Source organism: Podarcis gaigeae (assembly GCF_964106915.1).
Source record: "Podarcis gaigeae genome assembly, chromosome: 18".
NCBI classification, from domain to species: Eukaryota; Metazoa; Chordata; class Lepidosauria; order Squamata; family Lacertidae; genus Podarcis; species Podarcis gaigeae.
The window spans coordinates 6389891-6414248 of NC_139696.1; the positions used below are offsets into that span (position 1 = coordinate 6389891).

The 24358-nt window shown below is 48.6% G+C and overlaps 1 protein-coding gene across 2 annotated transcripts in view; it reads left to right on the forward strand.

Moving 5' to 3' along the window:
- The window catches only part of NRTN (neurturin), a 124893-nt gene that overhangs the window by 37064 nt on the left and 63471 nt on the right, over positions 1–24358 (forward strand). Inside the window, exon 2 of one of the 2 annotated variants that reach the window (XM_083720772.1) lies at positions 19663–19900. In XM_083720772.1, coding sequence (XP_083576898.1) covers positions 19690–19900 — 211 coding nt within the window. In that variant the 5' untranslated portion in view covers positions 19663–19689. The remainder of the gene's footprint in view (positions 1–19662; positions 19901–24358) is intronic. The other variant, XM_083720773.1, reaches the window with a different exon arrangement.

Consider the following 24358-nt stretch of genomic DNA (forward strand, 5'->3'; position numbering starts at 1 on the left):
CATCTCACTTTATTGGCTGAGGGAGCCGGTGTACAGCTTCCGGGTCATGTGGCCAGCAGGACTAAGCCGCTTCTGGCGAACCAGAGCAGCACATGGAAACGCCGTTTACCTTCCCGCCGGAGTGGTACTTACTTATCGACTTGCACTCTGATGTGCTTTCGAACTGCTAGGTTGGCAGGAGCAGGGACTGAGCAACGGGAGCTCACCCCGTCGCGGGGATTCGAACTGCCGACCTTCTGATCTGCAAGTCTTAGGCTCTGTGGTTTAACCCACAGCGCCACCCGTGTCCCATCCCCAGGCAGGTAATATGTACCAAAAAGACGGGTACAGTGGTACCTCGGGTTAAGAACTTAATTCGTTTCAGAGGCCCGTTCTTAATCTGAAACTGTTCTTACCCTGAGGTACCACTTTAGCTAATGGAGCCTCCCGCTGCCGCCACCGCTGCGCGATTTCTGTTCTCATCCTGAAGCAAAGTTCTTAACCCAAGGTACTATTTCTGGGTTAGCAGAGTCTGTAACCTGAAGCGTCTGTAACCTGAAGCGTCTGTAAACTGAGGTACCACTGTATATCAGTGCAGATTGATTTGAAAACTCTCCGATTCACTGATCCCTAAGTTAAGTTTTTAAAAAGGTAAAGGACCCCTGGATGGTTAAGTCCAGTCAAAGGCGACTATGGGGTTGTGGCGCTCATCTCGCCTTCAGGCCGAGGGAGCTGGCGTTTGTCCGCAGACAGCTTTCGGGTCATGTGGCCAACAGGACTAAACCACTTCTGGCACAATGGGACACTGTGACGGAAAACACAGTGCACGGAAACACTGTTTACCTTCCCACCACAGTGGTACTTATTTATCTACTTGCACTGGTGTGCTCCCTGGGAACCTTCTGGGGGCTGCATGCCAATGGTGGGCAGGGCCAAATCAGTGGGTGGAGCCAAACCAACACCTGCCCACCCTCACTGGCTGCCAACGGTAGGGCAGGTTAGTCCCACCAGAGGCCCTGTGAGCACGTCCTGAGGGCTTTCCTTTTCTCTGATCAGGGGAAATTCCGTTGCTCTGGATTGGGGCGGGGGCTGCAAAATTCTAGATCAGACAATTTGGCTCCTATATTGGGCCTGCTTGAGTCTTTTCGGAAGAATGCAGCATCTCCCCCCCCCCCCGCGCAAAGATCCTGAGAAGCGTCACGGGGGGGGGGCATGGCGGCTCTGAAACCCCTCCATTAACAACTGGTTCCACTTACATGCTCATTCTGTGTGTATGTTGAAATTGAAAGAATAAGCTTGTTTTGCTTTCATGCAAGAGATTCTCTCTTCTCCCTGCCCCCCCCCCCGAAAGCACGGCTTGTTTTTGCAAAACCTCCTTTAAGCCTCCTAATCCAGGCCTTCCCTAAACATCTTGACAATGTCTCTTTAACAGACAGCCCAGCGCTGTGTCGGAGGGGGCAAATTGCAAAAACAGGCCCTCGCTCCTTCCTCCAGCCTCCTCCGCCGCCAACGGCAGGCTGCTGTTTGGCTGGAAGAGCCCTCCTAAAGTTTTATGGGTTTTAAATAAAAAAGTGGGTTTGGGGGGGGCAGTGAGAGAGAGAGAGGCCTAAGCCCCCCCTCCACAATCGCCGCCCATGCCCAATCTGTCTGTCTGCATCGTTGCACATGCAAGCGAACTGCGGAGGAAACCCTCAGGGATTTGACATCTGCAGCCCACGTTGGGCAAGGATTTGGCAGCGGCAAGGTGCAATCCTGCTGCCGCATGGATTCCTTCAGCGCCTAGGCATTTGCAGAGAGCAGCCCTTTGCTGCAAGGGCTGTCAGAGCACACATCTCTATCTGATGGGGCTGGGGTGGGAAATCCGATCCCCTATGTGTTCAAAGGCTGATGTGGGTTAAACCACAGAGCCTAGGACTTGCCGATCAGAAGGTCGGCGGTTCGAATCCCTGCGACGGGTTGAGCTCCCGTCGCTAATTGGGCAGCACTAAAGTATATTGAAAGGGATGCGGTTGGTGCTGTGGTCTAAACCACTGAGCCTCCTGGGCTTGCCGATTAGAAGGTCGGCGGTTCGTATCCCCATGACGGGCTGAGCTCCCGTCGCTCTGTCCCTGCTCCTGCCAACCTAGCAGTTCGAAAGCACATCAAAGTGCAAGTAGATAAATAGGTACCGCTCTGGCAGGAAGGTAAACGGTGTTTCCGTGTGCTGCTCTGGTTTGCTAGAAGCGGCTTAGTCCTGCTGGCCACGTGACCCGGAAGCTGTACGCCGGCTCCCTCGGCCAGTAAAGCGAGAAGAGCGCCGCAACCCCAGGGTCGTCTGCGACTGGACCTAACGGTCAGGGGTCCCTTTACCTTTGGCACATGTGAGTCTAAGTAACAGGCAAACGTTGGGGGAAATTGCTTTGAAAACCTGTGTACATTAGGTAGCCTACAGGGGAAGTCCCTCGTAGAGAGGATTGCAGCAGTCTAGTCAATCAAGGAGCGGCTGTAGCTGTTGCAGCAGCTGGTGCTCCTAGTCTCTGAAGATGCCTGGGCCTTGGGGGACAAAGATGGATCTGGAAGTATTCCCAAGCCATGCACTTGCTCTGTCAGAAAAGTGTGCGGTCCACAACACAAAAGAATTGGCTGGCCAGTTTCCCGGACCGGGAAAATGCTCCCCTCCCCGCAAGCCTCTGTCCCGCCATAAACTTCAGGGTCACATCTGATTCAGAGGTTGTTTTTATTTTGTAACATTCACATTCCACATGGTTGCAATAAAACTTCAAAGCGGTTCGCAAGAAAAGACTAAAATGATAACATTATCAGTAAAAAGAAAAGTTAAAACCTTTTTCAAATACCCCAATTAAAATCAACTGTAAACTAAAGACCAAACACATGCCAACATCCGGCATTCGAACACATGTCTGGATCGACTTTCCTGAGCGATAATGTTTTTAGCAAGCGCCGAAAGGGATACAGTGAAAAGGCCGGCTTGCTTTCAATAGGCAGGGAGTTCCACGCTTCCCATGTTATGTGGCGACCGTAACATGGCCAGTTCCACAGGCTGAAGCCGTCGCGTGGGCACGTAGGGGTTAAGGTGATCTTGCAGGTAATCTGTTGTGATTCAAGGATCTGCCACCCGACTGGGGATAAGAAAGACACAGGGACACAGTGTATTAGGTTAATGGGCTAAAAAAGGCCACATCTTTATTGATTACAGCATGTAAGAGGTATTGGATAAAACAACAGAGCGTGACTCCACCCCCTCAGGGAGGGGTGAGTCTAACAAGGGTTAACCACCAGGGGGAGGAGCCTGTTGATGCAAATACAACTGAAAGCTCCCCCCCTGATGTCACCGGGGGTCTTGCCATGGCCCTAGCCACTAGCAAGGGTGTTGGACAGGATCCACAACCGCCGGATTCCTTTACCCATAAAGTAGAGGGGTAGGTGATGGCCACACTCTGCCCTCCAATACACAAACATATTCCCATGCCTAACCGCCAATACCTAAAAGTTGTGACAATTTGCTATGAGGTAGGCAAAAAAACCAAGGGACGCAGGTGGCGCTGTGGGTTAAACCACAGAGCCTAGGACTTGCCGATCAGAAGGTCGGCGGTTCGAATCCCCGCAATGACGGGGTGAGCTCCCATTGCTCGGTCCCTGCTCCTGCCCACCCAGCAGTTCGAAAGCACGTCAAAATGCAAGTAGATAAATAGGTACCACTCTGGCGGGAAGGTAAACGGCGTTTCCATGTGCTGCTCTGGTTCGCCAGAAGCGGCTTAGTCATGCTGGCCACATGACCCGGAAGCTGTACGCCGGCTCCCTCGGCCAATAAAGCGAGATGAGCGCCACAACCCCAGAGTCGGTAACAACTGGACCTAATGGTCAGGGGTCCCTTTACCTTTACCTTAGGCAAAAAACCAAGTGGCCGGTGCCAATTTGCCAGTTGGATAAAAATTCCTACCGGGCCCCTTGGCCAACCAAGGCAACCAACCACAGGTCCACCCAATGTCAAGAGCAAAGCAATGAACTAAGGGAGGGTGGGTGGGTGGGTGATCCGACGAAAATCAGCAGCGGAATGAAAGGGAAGGGCTGCCGCGGCCACATTTGAGCGGCAAAACCCCGCCCCAAGCCTCCACCTGGTTGGTTGGGTACCTGGGGGCGTGGCACGGCAGCCAGGCCAGCTGGGCAGGGGGCTGGAATGCCCCCTGCCAACGCGGGAAACAGCCCCTGCTCACAACTCCTCCCCTCTGTAAGGAGGAGAGGCTCTTTCAAACAGAGCAGCAGAAAACACGCTTGCTCCATCTTCCAGCCCTTGGGATACTTGAAGATACTCTCAAGATACTCTCATATCTCCTCTCAGTCTCCTCTTTTCCAGGCTAAACATACTCAGCTCGGATCCTCTTTCAAATCCATCTAACTGCTGGCCATCACTGCCTCCTGGGGGGAGCAAATTCCATCCCTTAACTACGTGCTGAATGAAGTCCTGACTTTTATCCACCCCGAATCTTCCGGCCCTTTGCAGGATTAGCCTTTGCACACTCAACACTGCCTTGACCAAATTGGGTAGCACTTATCTGCCCCAGAATCGCTTTGCGAAAAGGCTCAAAGTTGAAGGAGCCCATATTTGGCTGTTTCGCTCTGTCCCCAATTCCTGTCACCTCTCGGGAGATTTTGCACAATAACAAACTCCGCTGCGTCGTGTTTTGGCACCGACGGTTTGCTAGGCGGGCACTGAGTCTTGCGGCAGCACTGGGAGAGTCACACAATGCCTAACATGTTATAAAAGGCCATTAAAAAAGGAAAAGGACTGGATTTCCTAGAAGTGTCTGTTTCTGCCAGAAAAAGCTTGATTTGGGACCGCTCTCCTGTTCTGTCCGGTTCATTCCACCAAATTGCTAACAGATCCTGCAAAACATAGTGCTGCGTTTAAAGCTCTGTTTGTGATAGGTTTCGTTCAGGGATGAAAGGAGGCGACGAATTCCATGGTGTTCTTCACAATCTGCGCTTCTTCCTTTCCACTGCGGTTCGGGTTCTGCTAAGACTTACTCTGTTTGTCTCGCTATCCGCTATTGCCAAAACGGACACGATGAATTACGGTGCATTTCGCTGAAAGGGAAATGTCAAAAGCAATGCAGAAAATAATGTAATCATTTACATAATATTTGTGGGCAACAGTGAATGCTTGCCCAGTTTCCATTCCTGACACTGGATAAACAGGTGAATCGCAGCAAATTTCGGCTCCCAATTCCATTTGTGATTGAGTGATCTGACATCTCTAAATAGTACAGTGGTACCTCTAGTTGTGTTCCGCTCTGGTTACGGACTTTCAGCTTATGAACGCAGCAAACCCGGAAGTGTTTACTTCCGGGTTCGCCATGCGTGCATGCGCAGAAGCGATCTGTGTGCTTCTCGCATGCGCAAAAGCGATCTGCACGCTTCTTGCATGCGCAAAAGTGATCTGTGTGCTTCTCGCATGCGCAAAAGCGATCTGCACGCTTCTTGCATGTGCAAAAGTGATCTGTGTGCTTCTCGCATGCGCAAAAGCGATCTGCACGCTTCTTGCATGCGCAAAAGTGATCTGCACGCTTCTCGCATGCGCAAAAGCGACCTGCGTGCTTCTCACATGCGCAAAAGCCATCTGTGCGCTTCTCGCATGCGCAAAAGCAACCTGCGTGCTTATCGCATGCGCAAAAGCAATCTGCATGCTTCTCGCATGCGCAAAAGTTATCTGCGTGCTTCTCGCATGCGCAAAAGCGATCTGCATGCTTCTTGCATGCGCAAAAGTGATATGCGTGCTTCTTGCATGCACAAAAGCAATCTGCATGCTTCTTGCATGTGCAAAAGTGATCTGCGTGCTTCTCGCATGCACAAAAGCAACCTGCACGCTTCTTGCATGCACAAAAGTGATCTGCACGCTTCTCGCATGCGCAAAAGCGACCTGCGTGCTTCTCACATGCGCAAAAGCCATCTGTGCGCTTCTCGCATGCGCAAAAGCGATCTGCGTGCTTCTCGCATGCGCAAAAGCAACCTGCGTGCTTATCGCATGTGCAAAAGTGATCTGCGTGCTTCTCGCATGCACAAAAGTGATCTGTCCACATCACGCTTGCGCAGAAGCACTTGATCAAGCTGCACACATGTGCGGAAGAGGCGCTATAGTTACGGACTTTTCAGGGTGCGAATGGCACCCCAAAACGAGGTACCACTGTGCATCTGTTTTGCATGTCACAAGATTCCTGTGCTGGTTCATACCTGCAACCGGTCTTCCACATTATGAAGTTCCTAAGCAGGGCAGGAGGGATGGCCGGGGGTGGGAATTCATGCAACCCACTATTTTAATATAAACTGACTTAATTCGCATTTCCTGAACTCAGATGTGAGCCAAAACCCAGCTCTCCTGCACATGAACATTCTCCAGTCTGGAAATGGGGGGAACAGAGTCGCATTTGGGAAGTGAGAGCAAGGCATTCTGAACTCCAGAACTCAGGAGAGAGAGATTTCATAGAATCGCAGAATTCTGGATTTGGAAGGGACCCCAAGGGTCATCTATTGCAACCCCCTGCCAAGCAGGAATTTCAGCTAAAGCATCCATGACAGATGGCCATCCAACCATAGCTGCCAACTTTTCCCTTTTCTTGCGAGGAATCCTATTGGGAATAAGGGAAATTCCCTTTTTAAAAAGGGAAACGTTGACAGCTATGCATCCAACCTCTGCTTAAAAACCTCCAAGGATGGAGAGTCCATGATCTGAGCACTCGTGGCTCAAAGGCAATGAATCATCGCGCAACAGCCCTTTGAACTTTGGGCACCAATTCTGTTCCTCCCAACTGTTGATGTCTCCATCCTTGCGATCTTTTGGCAGCTGCACCCTCCCATCGCCCACCGCGACGTCACAATTTCAACAGCCGGGGACGGATGATTTAGTCTGCGTCTAGACATGAAGGAAGAGGGTGCATCTCAAAAGTTCGCAAATATCCATCAGCGCTTGCTGTAAGAAATGTCTGCTTTGGGTTCCGTGAGACAGTTTGGCCTGCAGGCAAGGCTTCCTTTGTTGTTGTTTAGTCGTTTAGTCGTGTCCGACTCTTCGTGACCCCATGGACCAGAGAACGCCAGGCACTTCTGTCTTCCACTGCCTCCCGCAGTTTGGTCAAACTCATGCTGGTAACCTCGAAAACACTGTCCCACCATCTCATCCTCTGTCGCCCCCTTCTCCTTGTGCCCTCCATCTTTCCCAACATCAGGGTCTTTTCCAGGGAGTCTTCTCTTCTCATGAGGTGGCCAAAGTACTGGAGCCTCAGCTTCAGGATCTGTCCTTCCAGTGAGCACTCAGGGCTGGTTTCCTTCAGAATGGAGAGGTTTGATCTTCTTGCAGTCCATGGGACTCTCAAGAGTCTCCTCCAGCACCATAAGTGAAAAGCATCCATTCTTCGGCGATCAGCCTTCTTGATGGTCCAGCTCTCACTTCCATACATCACTACTGGGAAAACCATAACTTTAACTATACGGACCTTTGTTGGCAAGGTGATGTCTCTACTTCCCCTTCATGGATCACTGCCTTGCCGTGGTGAAAGGGCTTGAAGAACTCAGAGAAGCTATGAACTATGCCGAGCAGGGCACCCAAGATGAACAGGTCATAGTGGAGAGTTTTGACCAAACGTGATCCACCTGGAGGAGGAACTGGCAAGCCACTCCAGTATCCCTTCCATGAAAACTCCATGGACAAAGGCTTCCTTTGGTCCTCCTCAAATCTATAAGGAGAGCCCAGCAGGGACTCATTAAAATGGGTCATGATGTCATGCAGCTTGCTTGCTTCCCCTAGCCCAGCAAATGGTGTTCAAAGATGAACCATTTTTAAAAAAATAGATATACAGTGGTACCTCGGGTTACATACGCTTCAGGTTACAGACTCTGCTAACCCAGAAATATTACCTCGGGTTAAGAACTTTGCTTCAGGATGAGAACAGAAATCGTTCTCCGGCGGCGTGGCAGCAGCAGGAGGCCCCATTAGCTAAAATGGTGCTTCAGGTTAAGAACAGTTTCAGGTTAAGAATGGACCTCCAGAACGAATTAAGTGCTCTATAAGACACATTTTCCCCCTTCTAAAAAGTAAGGGGAAATGTGTGTGCGTCTTATGGAGCGAATGCAGGCTGCGCAGCTACCCCAGAAGCCAGAAGAGCAAGAGGGATTGCTGCTTTCACTGCGCAGCGATCCCTCTTGCTGTTCTGGCTTCTGAGATTCAGGATATATTTTCTTGTTTTCTTCCTCCAAAAATTAGGTGCGTCTTGTGGTCTGGTGTGTCTTATAGAGCGAAAAATACGGTACTTAACCCGAGGTACCACTGTGCACACTTTTATCATAAGATAAACCATTCTTGAAGCCATTGAGAGACCTTGCCTCATCCTCTTCCTCCTTTCTCCACATGTTTGTGGTTGGTTATTTTCAGGCAATTTCCCCTGACAGGAACTCAAGGCACACTAGAGCTACAATTTTCATTCATTCCCTTTATCTGTCGAAGGTTTTGTACAAGATCCCTTCCCTCAAACATTTTTTTATTTACAACAATCCTGCAAGGTCGGTGAGGCAGAGAGGATGCAATTGGCTCAAGGGGATAAATGTTGATGTGTAGACAACGTCAATGGGGGAGGGGGGAGAAGCTTCCTGATGGAGAATTGGACGTCCCTATTTTCATGGGAGGAACATTGGAGGGGATGGAATAGGACATCCCTATTTTCATGGAGAAAACGTTGGAGGGGATGGAATAGGACGTCCCTATTTTCATGGGTGAAATGTTGGAGGGGATGGAATAGGACATCCCTATTTTCATGGAGAAAACGTTGGAGGGGATGGAATAGCACGTCCCTATTTTCATGGGTGAAATGTTGGAGGGGATGGAATAGGACATCCCTATTTTCCTCCGAGTAATGCTGGTGAGAGATTTTACTTTCTTGGGCTCCATGATCACTGCAGATGGTGACAGCAGCCACGAAATTAAAAGACACCTGCTTCTTGGGAGAAAAGCAATGACAAACCTACACAGCATCTTAAAAAGCAGAGACATCACCTTGCCAACAAAGTTCCGTATAGTTAAAGCTATGGTTTTCCCAGTAGTGATGTATGGAAGTGAGAGCTGGACCATAAAGAAGGCTGATTGCTGGAGAATGGATGCTTTTGAATTCTGGTGCTGGAGGAGACTCTTGAGAGTCCCATGGACTGCAAGAAGATCAAACCTCTCCATTCTGAAGGAAATCAGCCCTGAGTGCTCACTGGAAGGACAGATCCTGAAGCTGAGGCTCCAAGACTTTGGCCTCCTCATGAGAAGAGAAGACTCCCTGGAAAGATGGAGGGCGCAAGGAGAAGGGGACGACAGAGGACGAGGTGGTGGGACAGTGTTCTTGAAGCTACCAGCATGAGTTTGACCCAACTGTGGGAGGCAGTGGAAGACAGGAGTGCCTGGCGTGCTCTGGTCCATGGGGTCACGAAGAGTTGGACACGACTAAACAACAACAATGCTGGTGGATATGTAGAAAATAAGAAACAGATTCACCCGCAGCTACTCAAGCCTTTGAGGTGGCTCCACCAATTTTCCAGGCTGCTAGTGGAGAACCCCCTGCCCTCCCCCCCAAATCTGGGGAGCCCTGGAAGGAGCAGAAACAGAGTCACCCTATCCAGCAAGTCAGCACAAGGGCTGGGTGCCTATTTAATTTGGAGACGAGTCACGAGATGCTGCCATAGGGTGCAAGCTGGGCGTGCCCCGCCGAACGGGCTCACCGTGGGGTGGGGGGAAATGACGTCGCTTGGGGAGTGGTGTGTGTCAGAGGCACGAGGAACACTGCCTCTTTTCTCCTTTCAGTTCCCAAATGCCTTCGCGTCTTTCATTTCGGTTTTCCCCCCTCCAGGGCAATAATTAAGCTGGCACACGGAGATCCTCGCCCGCCTTGTCTTTGGGGCATGTCTTAATCATCAGAATAATTGCTGCTTATCATTAGATGGGAGAGATTGACGGGCCTCGGGCAAATGGCGTGTGTGCATGTGTGTGTGTGTGCGCATGCATGCAATGTTTGGTTGGCAACAGAAGGGCCTCATCGTCGGCAACAAGAACATTAATTTCTGGCAAGGCTATCTCCCCAGCAGAGAAATCAGTGCTTTTGCCAGTTTCTCCCTAAACTCCTGGCTGTTTTGCTCAAGATCATTCACCGTATTTTTCGCTCTATAACACGCACCTGACCATAACACGCACGTAGTTTTTAGAGGAGGAAAACAAGGAAAAAAATATTCTGAATCATATGTCGAACTAAATTATTTAATAAACAACCGGTATATGAGAATCATATTACAGTCATGTAAAGTGAACCCCCCCATTACATCAAATATTTGAGGGAGTCATCCCCCACCCCCATTGTGGTATGGGAGGTGGGGCTTACCTGACCGCCCCCCAAATATTTTTTGAAGTTGGAAGAGGGAGGGAGGGAGGGAGGGAAGAGAGAAGGGGAGCTCACATTTGTGCAGCTGCCTTGCCTCGCTGGAACTGGAGCAAAAAGAGGCGAAGGAGACGCAGGGGCAGGAGCCTCGTAAGCCGCTTTGCTTGAATTTACAGGTGAGGTGCTGGGGGAGGGACGGAAGGGGATGCCCTCTTTGTCCCTCCTTCTGGCTCATTGTAAAGAAAGCATGCGTGTAAGCAGCTCTCCCTTTGCTTGAATTACAGTCAGGCCATCAGGCTGTAAATTCACCTTGCCAAAAAGCCATAGAGCAGGCAGACACACTATGCGCAGCTCTTGCCAGCTTCCCAGCGAGCCGGAGGAAGGGAGGTTGCTTCCCTTCTCCCACCTCGCCGAAAAGCCACCAAGAGCGGCTCCTCCCACCTGCATTCACTCCATAAGGCACACACACATTTCCCTTTACCTTTTAAGGGGGGGGGGAGTGCGTGTTATGGAGCGAAAAATACAGTACCTTTAGACTGTATGAAAGGAGGCAGTAAGCACTGCCCGTTTCCCTGTCTCCGTGGGACAGGGGCGGGAACCTGTGACCCTCCAGGAGTTGGTGAAATTCAGCTCCCATCAATCTCAGCCAGCCTGTTGTCAGGGCAGGACCATAGCTGCCAACTTACAGATTTGAAAATAAGGGACCAGCAGCCTTGAAAATAAGGGATCAGCAGCCAAAATAAGGGATTTTCAGAGCACAGGTATGTTCGACTTCTGAGCCCCTCTGAGCCAAAGGCAGAAAGCCCAGCCAGCAGCCAAACGAAGCCTCAAGCCGTGGTTCCCACAGCGCAGCAACCCGGCAAAGGGGATGCAGCAAGGGAAACCACCGTCACCTCTCCGCTGGGAAGCGCTGAGCAAAGGCGAGTCCCCAGGCAACGCGGCCGATTTGATCGGCACAAGGCATGCAAGCTCCACCCCCCAGTCATTCTTAGACTCCTTATTGGGTGAGCAACGCAGCCAAGCAACACAGTTGGAGCCTCCCTCCTCCCTGGCCGGCAGGGAGGGAGGGAGGGAGAGGAGCTGCTTCCTTTGAAACCCGGGAAATTTAAGGGACATCATCAATAAGGAACAGCAGCGGGACACGGTGCTGGGATAAGGGACTGTCCCGCCAAATAAGGGATGGTTGACAGCTATGGGCAGGACAGCAATAACTCACAAGGTGCCAGCGAAGTTAACTATTCACCTAAACAAAAACAGAGCAGGCCTAGTGAGCACAGCAACTCTTCCCAGTGGGTCTTGCCCCAACGAGGCAGTTGCAAGGAGTGGAGGCCTTCCCACAGCTCCCCGAGTCTCCTCCTCTGCCATGTCCTTCCCAAGCAATCTGAGACTCTGGCGTCTTGTCTGTCTCTGCACTGCCCTCTTCGTACCCCTGCGGGTGACCAGGGTGGAGGCAGCTGGTTGCAGCAGGAGGGTGAGATTTCCTGGCTCCTTCAGCAGCCAGCCTCCTCTCTGGAGTCCGCTGCAAATAAAACGTTTTAAATGTGTTGTAAGGCGCAATATACAAACGCGACACTAGATGGCGAAAGTGAGCTGCGCAGAATTCAGCGTATTTTTCAAAACTTTTTTTTTTTTTAAAAAAAGCATTTTCACAGCATTTATTATATGTGTGTAGATTCCGCCTCTGTCTCTTGGCCTCCCTTCTCTCCAGCCTCTGCTTCTGCCTCTGAACCTGCACTGCTCTCTGGCACAGAATCTCCCTGCTCACTAAACCCTGTTGCCTCCGACACCACCTCCTCCCATTTTATATATATTCTGTTTTACAATTTAAAATACTCATTTAAACATCCTTAAAATATCAGTGACCTCCCTTCCTCTCTTTCCATGGTTCATTTTGCGTATCATAAATCCCTGCATATTTTACAAAAACAAAACCATTCGGTATTCCATTATTGCATCTATCAAAACTTATTTACACTGTTGAGTTTCTCTTAATGCTGCCAGCGTTTTTGGTCGTACACAGTTATTTCCCATATACTCAATAAACGTTTTCCAAGTGTATGTCCTTCTAGTTTTCCAATTCTATTTGTTCGGTCCGCAAGCTGCGCATATTCCAACTGTTTAAGTTGCCATTCTTCGGATGGGACCTCGCTCGTTTTCCATTTTTTGGGTTAACTAAACACGGGCCGCAGTAGTGGCGTACATAAATAACTTTTTTGACACCTGGGAATCTCAGTCTGAATTATCCCCAACAGAAAGGACTCTGGTTTTGGGGCGGGTGGAAGTACCTTTCAACATTTTTCTCAATTCATTATGGATCATTTCCCAATACTCTTTTGTTGTTGTTGTTGTTTAGTCATTTAGTCGTGTCTGACTCTTCGTGACCCCCTGGACCAGAGCACGCCAGGCACTCCTGTCTTCCACTGCCTCCCGCAGTTTGGTCAAACTCATGCTGGTCGCTTTGAGAACACTGTCCAACCATCTCGTCCTCCGTCGTCCCCTTCTCCTTGTGCCCTCCATCTTTCCCAACACCAGGGTCTTTTCCAGGGAGTCTTCTCTTCTCCTGAGGTGGCCAAAGTCTTGGAGCCTCAGCTTCAGGATCTGTCCTTCCAGTGAGCACTCAGGGCTGATTTCCTTCAGAATGGAGAGGTTTGATCTTCTTGCAGTCAATGGGACTCTCAAGAGTCTCTTCCAGCACCAGAATTCAAAAGCATCCATTCTTTGGCGATCAGCCTTCTTTATGGTCCAGCTCCCACTTCCATACATCACTACTGGGAAAACCATAGCTTTAACTATATGGACCTTTGTCAGCAATACTTTTTTACCCCTTTACAAGTCCACCACCTGTGAAAGGACGTTCCCTATCTCCTACCCCTTCTCTGCATTCACCCACGGCCACTGTTCAGAGATGGCAATGGTGAAAACAACATCTGGAGGGCAAAAGCCTCGCCGTCCGTATATATGAGTCATCCTCTTCATTTATTTCAGTATACAGACCCTGCAGATGGACAGCTAGACACACAGCTGGTTTAATCGTAATTGTGCTGGATGGAGAAACATATGGATTGGTTATAATCCTGTCCTGATGTATCAGGATGTGCTGGGTTGCTTTTATGTAATGCATATCTTTCCCCCAAAGACAATGCGTGCTTGTATCTTATATTCACCAATACATGCAATTTTCTATGCCTGCTTTACGTACTGTATGGAATTTTGTAAATATTATTTTGCTGGAGAACCACATTGCAAAATCCCCACCCTCATAAATTTTATTAAAGTTTGAAACAAAGCTTAATATTAAATATCCAATATTTTTTATTGGAGATAATAGAAGCTAATCTAAATAAAAACACAAACCGAAAGGAGGGGAGAAAAGGAAGGGGAGGGACTAAAAGAGAGAGAGAGAGAGAATTTCTGTCTCTTCATCTGCCAGCTATAGAGAGATCCCCCCCCCAAAAAAAACCACTCCAAGATAACACCGAACAATTCCACTTTCTAGAAACCACACTGGAAAATTTGAAGAAGTTTCGATTTTGATGGATGGTTGCATTTGGATCCAGGAAGTGTGAATTAGGTAAAGGTAAAGGGACCCCTGACCATTAGGTCCAGTCGTGGCCGACTCTGGGGTTGCGATGCTCATCTCGCTTTACTGGCCGAGGGAGCCGGCAAACAACTTCCGGGTCATGTGGCCAGCATGACTAAGCCACTTCTGGCAAACCAGAGCAGCGCACGGAAACACCGTTTACCTTCCCGCCGGAGCAGTACCTATTTATCTACTTGCACTTTGACGTGATTTTGAACTGCTAGGTTGGCAGGAGCAGGGACCGAGCAACGGGAGCTCACCCCGTCGTGGGGATTCGAACCACCGACCTTCTGATCGGCAAGCCCTAGGCTCTGTGTTTTAACCCACAGCACCACCCGCGTCCCATGAATTAGGAAGAAACACCTTTAAATGAGAACTGGAAATACCGATTTTTCGCTCTATAAGACGAACTTTTCCCCTCCTAAAAAGTAAGGGGAAATGTGTGTACGTCTTATGGAGCGAATGCAGGTGGGAGGCTCTGCTCAGCGCTCCCTTTAAAGAGCTGCCCTTCTCCCTCCTCGGGGAAAAGCCCCTAAGAGCCGCACACACGCTCCGCAAGCTCTTTAAAGGGAGTGTGGCTCTTGGGGGAGCCTTCATCTCGGTGCCCTGAAGAGGCTTCACGCAGCTATCCCAGAAGCCAGAACATGGAGCTGGGCATGTTTAGCCTGGAGAAGAGGAGGTTAAGGGGTGATATGATAGCCATGTTCAAATATATAAAAGGATGTCACATAGAGGAGGGAGAAAGGTTGTTTTCTGCTGCTCCAGAGAAGCGGACACGGAGCAATGGCTCCAAACTACAAGAAAGAAGATTCCACCTAAACATTAGGAAGAACTTCCTGACAGTAAGAGCTGTTTGACAGTGGAATTTGCTGCCAAGGAGTGTGGTGGAGTCTCCTTCTTTGGAGGTCTTTAAGCAGAGGCTTGACAACCATATGTCAGGAGTGCTCTGATGGTGTTTCCTGCTTGGCAGGGGGTTGGACTCGATGGCCCTTGTGGTCTCTTCCAACTCTATGATTCTATGATTCTATGATCAAGAGGCTATCCCAGAAGCCAGATCCCTCTTGCTGTTCTGGCTTCTGGGATTCAGAATATATTTTTTTCCTTGTTTTCCTCCTCCAAAAACTAGGTGTGTCTTATGCTCTTATGGAGCGAAAAATAGGGTAATTTCTGCCCCTTCCTTAAAGTAGGAAGGATGAATGTTATTAGCTCCCTGGTAGGGTGATAACGGACTTCAGGCAGTAAGATTTGGTGGGTAGCAAACTCTGCTTGCCAAAATGAACCGTTTTCGTAACTTTCGGTCTCAGAGTCTCTGCTTAACATCAGGAGTTGCTTTTCGAGTCGAAGTGGATGTAACGAGGGATCTGTTGTGTTGACATTTTTATTAGCGAATTTTAACCGAGAGCAAGCATGGTTATGAGTTACTGGTCTGGAACCTGGCACCGAGCCTAAGACAGTGAATCATACAGAGAAACAACGGTCAGCGTTCTCCGTCGCTTTGAGCTCACACAAGATCCATTCATTGTTTTTAACTGACTGGTTTCTTGTGGTACAGCTACTGCTTTCAGAAATTTCTGCAGTGTTGACGGGTCGGCTGCTAGGATCAGCTAATTTTTTGTTGCTTCCCCTATTTATAACGTTCCTGCGTTTGACAGTATAGCGATTGCAACGTTTGTTTGCTTCTAATAAAGGTAAAGGGACCCCTGACCATTAGGTCCAGTCGTTACCGACTCTGGGGTTGCGGCGCTCATCTCGCTTTATTGGCCGAGGGAGCCGGCGTACAGCTTCCAGGTCATGTGGCCAGCAGGACTAAGCCGCTTCTGGCGAACCAGAGCAGCGCACAGAAATGCAGTTTACTTCCCGCCGGAGTGGTACCTATTTATCTTCTTGCACTTGGGTATGCTTTCGAACTGCTAGGTTGGCAGGAGCAGGGACCGAGCAACGGGAGCTCACCCCGTCATTGCGGGGATTCGAACCACCGACCTTCCGATCGGCATGCCCAAGAGACTCAGTGTTTGCTGTCGCAAAAGCAGAATAGAAATATTAAATCAAATCGAAAGAAGCCTTGTCAGATGAAAAGCAGAGGCCCTTGCAAGACCGTTCAAAACTGGGGATCGGGCTTGCTATCAGAAAAAACTGCTCCTTTTCCCTTATGGGGTACCCAAGAACCCGTTTAGAGTCATTATGTAGGTTTTCTATCGGTAGGAGAAAATAACAGGCCAACCAGAGAATATTGAGAAGCAAAGCAGCTAGTAAGCCTGATCTTTATTAAACGGTTGCAACAGGGTCTCCTGCTCACCCCACGCAGGAAGGAGGAGAAACCCAGAACATTGGTGTGCAAGCTCTTATACAGACATTTGAAACTGCCTACGCTGTAGCTCAAGACCATCCCCCCCTCCAAAAAAATACACATACATCACAAAAGAGGCAGTCTATAGCAGAATCCTGTCTGGCAGGATACCTGATAATGGTCACTGATTGCATTGCCTGGGCATCCTGGCCATTCTTTAGTGATGGTAAACACACAGTTCCTGAATCCAGGTGACAAGCTCACCCTATTCATGCACAAATACGCCCTTAAGCCAGGATTTGCAAGCAAAAAGACAATGGGAAGGCTTTTCCCATTTCTTTTTTTTTTTTAATGATATTTATTAAAGTTTTCAATATTAATACAATAAAAATCGGAAAAAAAGAAAAAATAACAAAAATACAAAAATGAAAATAATTAAAAACACACAGAGTTTCCATTACTTATTTTCCATTAACTTATTTCCCAGACCTCCTCGTACCTCCCTTTTTTGTATTCCAATTCAAATTGTTAGTTCAGCAAGTCCTTATCAATAAATTTTAACCTGTTTCTGAACCTTTTTTTTCCATATTCTCTTAAAGCATTGCAGCTGGAAACCACTTAATTTCTATCCGACATCATTCTAGCATTCATTAATTTTGCAATATTTCTGTAAATAGTCTTTCAATTTCTTCCAATCTTCTTCCGCCGACTCTTCTCCCTGGTCTCGGATTCTGCCAGTCATTTCTGCCAATCCCATATAGTCCATCACCTTCATCTGCCATTCTTCCAGAGTGGGTAGATCCTGTGTCTTCCTGTGGCTTTCCCCATTTCCTTCCTCCTTGCAGAGAAACATTTGGGAGAGTCGAAATGGTTTCAGGATTGCTCTCCCGTACTATTTCAGACACGTGGTTTATATGCTTATGTATGTGTTTGCCTGGTACATATATGAACATATGATTTTTATATATATGAGACCTTAGAATTCCTATAACAGGTGGCAAAAGTGTTTTGCCAATACATTGCTCTCTGCAGAGAGATTGGGACGCAAACAGCCAGGGGAGCCGTGCAAAGAGGACCTAAATAACTTTGCTTCTCGTCTCTGGAGGCTGGTCCATTAGATTGGATGGGGCACTGCCCCACCAACCCCAGTCTAGATTTCTCCATGCCCACCCGCCTTCTTCCTTAACAATGAATCCAGTGGGTGGCTTTGCCTGTCATTTTCCTACTCAGTAGCAGGTGGTGCTGTGGGTTAAACCACAGAGCCTAGGACTTGCCGATCAGAAGGTCGGCGGTTTGAATCCCCGCGATGACGGGGTGAGCTCCCGTTGTTCGGTCCCTGCGCCTGCCAACCCAGCAGTTCATTTTTTTTAATAATATTTTTTATTAGTTTTATGAAATACAGAAAAAAGAATAAAGAGCATATTATAAAAGTAGAGAAAGAAAGCTACAAATTTTCTTGTTCTTTTTTCCAAATCTACTGGACTTCCCCGCGTCCTCCCAACCCTGCATTCTCTGTGATACATAACATCAGCAATTTGTTAACTTGTTTCAATACTTGTTGTATCTTTCATTTTATCATGTTACCCAATTTCAAATATATTATGACCCAAATCATGTACGTTTTCATTTTAACACAATAAAGTTGTTTCATTATTCTATCTCTGACTTCTTGTACCTTAATTTCCATTTCTTTAATTTAACATTACTGAAGCTAGAATTTCCTAAAAGGTGCGTTTTTTAACATTCATACAACTTATAATGTTTTTCCAAATAGTCTTTAAATTTTTTCCAGTCCTCCTCGATTGTTTCTTCTCCCAAGTCTCGGATTCTGCCAGTCATTTCGGCCAGTTCCATGTAGTCCATCAACTGCGTTTGCCATTCCTCCAGTGTTGGTAAATCTTGTGACTTCCAATATTTTGCAATCAAAATCCTTGCTGCTGTGGTGGCGTCCAACCCAGCAGTTCAAAAGCACATCAAAGTGCAAGTAGTTAAATAGGTACCACTCCAGTGGGAAGGTAAACGGCATTTCTGTGCACTGCTCTGGTTCGCCAGAAGCGGCTTAGTCCTGCTGGCCACATGACCCGGAAGCTGTACGCTGGCACCCTCGGCCAGTAAAGCGAGATGAGCGCCGCAACCCCAGAGTCGGCCAGGACTGGACCTAATGGTCAGGGGTCCCTTTACCTTTAGCAGGAACTAGCTGTACTTAAGTTTTAGCTCTGCTCTCTCTAGGAACAGCGAAGCACTTGAAAGCTCTGCGAAAGCCTGTTCTGTAGCGCTCCATCGGAGCAAATGGCATTCTGGGATTTTGGTGGATTGATGTTTACTCTGATTCAGCTTTAAAGAGTGGGTTTTTGCAGGGAAAGCTATGAAGTAAAAAAAAGGGGGGTTGCTTGGACATGGAGGTTTAAAGTGTGGACCATACTGTGGTACCTCAGGTTACAGACACTTCAGGTTACAGACTCCGCTAACCCGGAAGTAGTACCTGGGCTTAAGAACTTCAGGATGAGAACAGAAATTGCGTGGTGGCGGCAGTGGGAGGCCCCATTAGCTAAAGTGATGCTTCAGGTTAAGAACAGTTTCAGGTTAAGAATGGACCTCCGGAATGAATTAAGTTTTTAACCCGAGGTACCACTGTATCTAGAAAGAGTGAAGGAAAGGTAAATATGGATAGTTCGTTACTTTAAATGCGTGTTAAACATATGGTACTCTGTCTTGCTTGTGTCGCTACAGTGGTACCTTGGTTCTCAAACTTAATCCGTTCCAAAAGTCCGTTCCAAAACCAAAGCGTTCCAAAGCCAAGGCCTGCTTTCCCATAGAAAGCAATGCAAAATGGATTAATCCGTTCCAGACTTTTAAAAATAACCCCTAAAACAGGAATTTTGCTGTCTAACGAGACCATTGATCCATAGCATGAAAGCAATAACCAATGTACCGTACTATAAAATAAACAAGACAGTATTGTAGATGAAAAAAAATTAAATTACCATATTTTTTGCTCTATAAGAGTCACTTTTTCCTTCCTAAAAAGTAAGGGGAAATGTGTGTGCTCTATCCCAGAAGCCAGAACAGCCAGAGGGATCGCTGCTTTCACTGCGCAGCGATCCCTCTGGCTGTTCTGGCTTCTGAGATTCAGAATATTTTTTTCCTTGTTTTCCTACTTCAAAAACTAGGTGAGTCTTGTGGTCTGGTGCGTCCTATAGAGCGAAAAATATGGTAATCTTTTCCCCTTACCTGCGCTGATGCTAGTCATTGTTTGGATAGGAGGCTTTTATCCATTTCTGCATTTTTCGGAGGACAAGAAGCCCCCCCCCCCAACACCATGTGCACCTCTTTCGAATGCTATTGCAGGGGGTCTGGGTGGGGCAGGGATACCAGGGCCCAGGCCGGTGTAATAAAGACTGTCGTTTTTGCCTGTTTTGCAGAGTTTCAATGTTCTGACTTGGTCTAAGATGAAGGTATGGAAGCTGGCAGCTATAGCCTCGATGCTCTTCAGTTCCATGTTGTCCGTTTTGGTTTGTAGAGACTTGTTCAGCAGGAGCCAGCAGCACACCCTCTTCTCCTCGTCGCTGTTTTCGAGAACCTCGTCGTCTTCCTCGCTCGCCGACAGCCACAGGAGGCACCCAAGGGCTCTGGGACGCCGTGGGTCACTGATCTCCCAATGTAAGATTCTGCGCACAACTTCCTTCTCCCGGTGGAAAATGAGGAGGCTTGTTTGGGATGGTCCACTAGTGCTTAGGAGAGAGAGCTGGGTGTGAACCTAAGGTGGTCTCAATGTGGCATCTTTAGGTGGTTCCTCAAGGGTGGCGCTGTGGGTTAAACCACAGAGCCAAGGACTTGCCGATCAGAAGGTCGGCAGTTCGAATCCCCGCGACAGGGTGAGCTCCCATTCCTCGGTCCCTGCTCCTGCCAACCTAGCAGTTCGAAAGCACGTCAAAGTGCAAATAGATAATTAGGTACCACACTGGCGGGAAGGTAAACGGCATTTCCGTGCGCTGCTCTGGTTCGCCAGAAGCGGCTTAGTCCTGCTGGCCACATGACCCAGAAGCTCTATGCCAGCTCCCTCGGCCAATAAAGCGAGATGAGCGCCACAACCCCAGAGTCGTCCAGGACTGGACCTAATGGTCAGGGACCCCTTTGCCTTTACCTTGATCATTATAAACTTGGGCTTCTACGCAGCATATCCCAGTGTAAAACTCTCTCCCAAACAGAGATCCTAAACTCGAGACTAAATCGACTCATCACACACGCACGCAAAATTTATACGATTGCACACATGCGCGCAAAATTGATGTAATTGCATCTGCAAATCCCTGCTTAGAATACTGTGTATGGTAGCATGAGATTTCCTATGACAGCATACAATCAAATCCAGACCCGTCCTCCCAAGCTGGGATGGGGAGATTAGATGAATTTTGGGGACTGTTTGACTGGAACATGGTTGCTTCTGAGATTGGTTACATTTGGCTACCCCCACCTCCTGAAAAAATGGATTTAATTGCACGTTTGTCTATGGATTAGAATACTTTCAAAGGCAGTTGATTGGGGTGGGTTTGTGTATACGATTAGATCAGGCTTTTTGCGGTTATTGGATGCCTCCAAATTCCAGCTGCGAAGGAGAGAGGGTGACTTTGATGGGGGCCACTAGGCTAAGGGGAGACAGAGTGCTGCCAGAACAGTTCTGGGTCCCTCGCTTTAAGAAGGGCATGGGGATACAGGAGGAAGAAACCAAAATTCAGCCCGCAAGGCACTCCCTCTTAGGGATGGGTGAAGAAGGGCTTGGTCTAGCTCTATCTAGGCATTCCTGTGAAGGGACGTGAGTGGCGCTGAGGTCTAAACTACAGAGCCTAGGACTTGCCGATCAGAAGGTCGGCGGTTCGAATCCCTGCGACGGGGTGAGCTCCCGTTGCTCAGTCCCTGCTCCTGCCCACCTAGCAGTTTGAAAGCACACCGGTGCAAGTAGATAAATAGGTACCGCTCCAGCGGGAAGGTAAACGGCGTTTCCGTGCACTGCTCTGGTTCGCCAGAAGCGGCTTAGTCCTGCTGGCCACATGACCCGGAAGCTGTACGCCGGCTCCCTCGGCCAGTAAAGCGAGATGAGCGCCGCAACCCCAGAGTCGGTCACGACTGGGCCTAATGGTCAGGGGGCTCTTTACCTTTAGGCATTCCTGTAAGCTCCCAATTGCACACACCGGGAGAACAGTGCTCCAACCCCCACCTCCATCCCATCACACTCCAGGAATTTTTCTATACAGTGGACTCTCAGGTTGCGAACGTGATCCGTGCGGGAGGCACGTTCGCAACCAGCAGCGCCGCATCTGCACACACTTGGGTTGCAATTCAGCACTTCTGCGCATGCGCAAAGCGCAATGTAGCGCTTCTCTGCATGCACAACCACCGAAACCCAGAAGTAACCTGTTCTGGTACTTCCAGGTTTCGGCGCGTCTACAACCTGAAAAAATGGAACCTGAAGCGTCTGTAACTCAAGGTATGACAGTATGTTGGAAGCTATCCAGAGTCACTGGGGTAACCCAGTCAGATAGATGGGGAATAATAATAATAATAATAATAATAATAATAATAATAAAGTTGTACCTTGGATGCTGAACGCCTTGCGAGTTGACAGTGGCATAGCGTGGGTTGTCAGCACCCGGGGCAAGGCAAGTAATTTGTGCCCCCTAACCCATGCATTTGCGCCCCCTAATCCTAACCCCCAGATGTTGTGCCCGGTGCGGTTGGCCCCCCCTGCACCCCCCACACTACGCCACTGCGAGTTGAACATTTTGGCTCCTGAACGCTGCAAACCCAGAAGTGAGTGTTCTGGTTTGCGAACAATTTTTGGAACCCGAATGTCAGGTGCGGCTTCCGATCAGGTGCAGGAGTTTCAGCGGGGAAAGGGAAGGAGAACAACAGCAAAAAAAAAAGGGGGAGGTCAAGGAGGGTCAGTTGGCCGGGGGGGGGCGAGTGAGAAATGTTCCTATTTTCATCTGAGGAGTGTTGGAGGGTATGTAAGGAGGAGAGGGAAGCTGCAAGTAAGAAGGCGAGCAGGTGGGGGGGCTGGCTGGCTGAACGAACTTAGAGGGGCAGTGCTAACTTTGCCCTAATGGGGCCACCTTCCCCAACGAGAAGGGAAAACCCAGCCAAATGGGCAGGGTATAAATAATAAATTGTTGTTGAGTCGTTTAGTCATGTCCGACTCTTTGTGACCCCATGGACCAGAGCACGCCAGGCACTCCTGTCTTCCACTGCCTCCCGCAGTTTGGTCAAACTCATGCTGGGAGCTCCGAGAACACTGTCCCACCATCTCGTCCTCTGTCGTCCCCTTCTCCTTGTGCCCTCCATCTTTCCCAACATCAGGGTCTTTTCCAGGGAGTCTTCTCTTCTCAGGAGGTGGCCAAAGTCTTGGAGCCTCAGCTTCAGGATCTGTCCTTCCAGTGAGCACTCAGGGCTGATTTCCTTCAGAATGGAGAGGTTTGATCTTCTTGCAGTCCATGGGACTCTCAAGAGTCTCCTCCAGCACCATAATTCAAAAGCATCAATTCTTCGGCGATCAGCCTTCTTGATGGTCCAGCTTTCACTTCCATACATCACTACTGGGAAAACCAGAGCTTTAACTATACGGACCTTTGTTGGCAAAACAATAAATTTTGAAGAAGTGTGCATGCACACGAAAGCTCATACCAAGAACTGACTTAGTTGGTCTTTAAGGTGCTACTGGAAGGAATTTTTTTTGTTTTGACTATGGCAGACCAACACGGCTACCTATCTGTAACAATAAATTATGATTATTATTATTATTATTATTAGGACGTGACAAACAAGCAAGCAAGCAAACCCCGACTGTTTCAAACCGAGCTTTCTGGGCCCTTCCCCAAATTGGCGCCAGCGAATTACTGGCGACAAATGGTCATTGGAATCAGATGCTGCTGTCACTTTTGTTCTTTCCTGCCTGGGAATGGAATAAAAGCCTCCGGCCGCTGGGTCCTTTAAAGGCCCTCGGAGGCTTCGTGGAGGCTGTTAAATCCAGGTTGCGAGCGGAGGCCAAGTTGCCTTCGTGGAAAAACGCTGGATGCTCGCAGCGTGCTAAACAGCACACCGTATTGTGGGGTGGGGAGGGTATTTAATGCAAAAATAAAAACAGAGGGCTGCGCCCCATGTTTGTGGTGGTGGACGGGAGAGTTTTGGGTTCTTTTTAAAGGAAAAAAACCTTTTACCATATCTATATATGAGATTCTCTGAATCTCACAATTTCCCCTCGTGTCCCCTGCATGGGTCCTTAACATCATTATTCTAGATACAAGTAGGTAGCCGTGTTGGTCTGCCGTTAAAAAAAAATCCTTCCAGTAGCACCTTAGAGACCAACTAAGTTAGTTCTTGGTATGAGCTTTCATGTGCATGCACACTTCTTCAGATACATGAAAGCTCATACCAATAACAAACTTAGTTGGTCTCCAAGGTGCTACTGGAAGGAATACCGTATTTTTTGCACCATAACACTCACTTTTTTCCTCCTAGAAAGTAAGGGGAAACGTCTGTGCGTGTTATGGAGCGAATGCCTACGGGTGGCGGGGGGGGGGATCTGCTGCAGTCGTGAGCAGAGGATCCATGGTTCCCCTTCCTTCCCTCCTCCGTGGCTCGCTTTGAAACAGCAAAGCGGGAGAAGAGCCGCTGAGTGGGGAGGAGAGAGGGACAGAGAGCCTGCTTGCTTTAAAGGAGCAAAGTGGGAGAGGAGAGGAGCCTTCTCCCCTTCTCCCCCTCTTCTTCATTATTAGCAGCATCCTTCTCCACACACCCCACGTGTGCTCCTTGTCCCTTGAGTGCTTTTCCTTCCCTCCCCACTTAAAATGTGGTTACAAAGCACGGATCCACATGGATCCTCAGGATTTTTGCATTGGGCTACTCCAAACTCACTGTCAGATCACATGTCTGTGGCCACAGCATGAACCACAAAAATCATACATCCACTGCTTCGTTTAGAATATTTTTTTTCTTGTTTTCCCCCTCTAAAAACTATGTGCGTGTTATGGTCGGGTGCGTGTTATAGAGCGAAAAATACAGTAATTATTCTAAAACTACATATCATTGCATTCTCCACAGTTTTCATCTCTCTGAATTATCCAT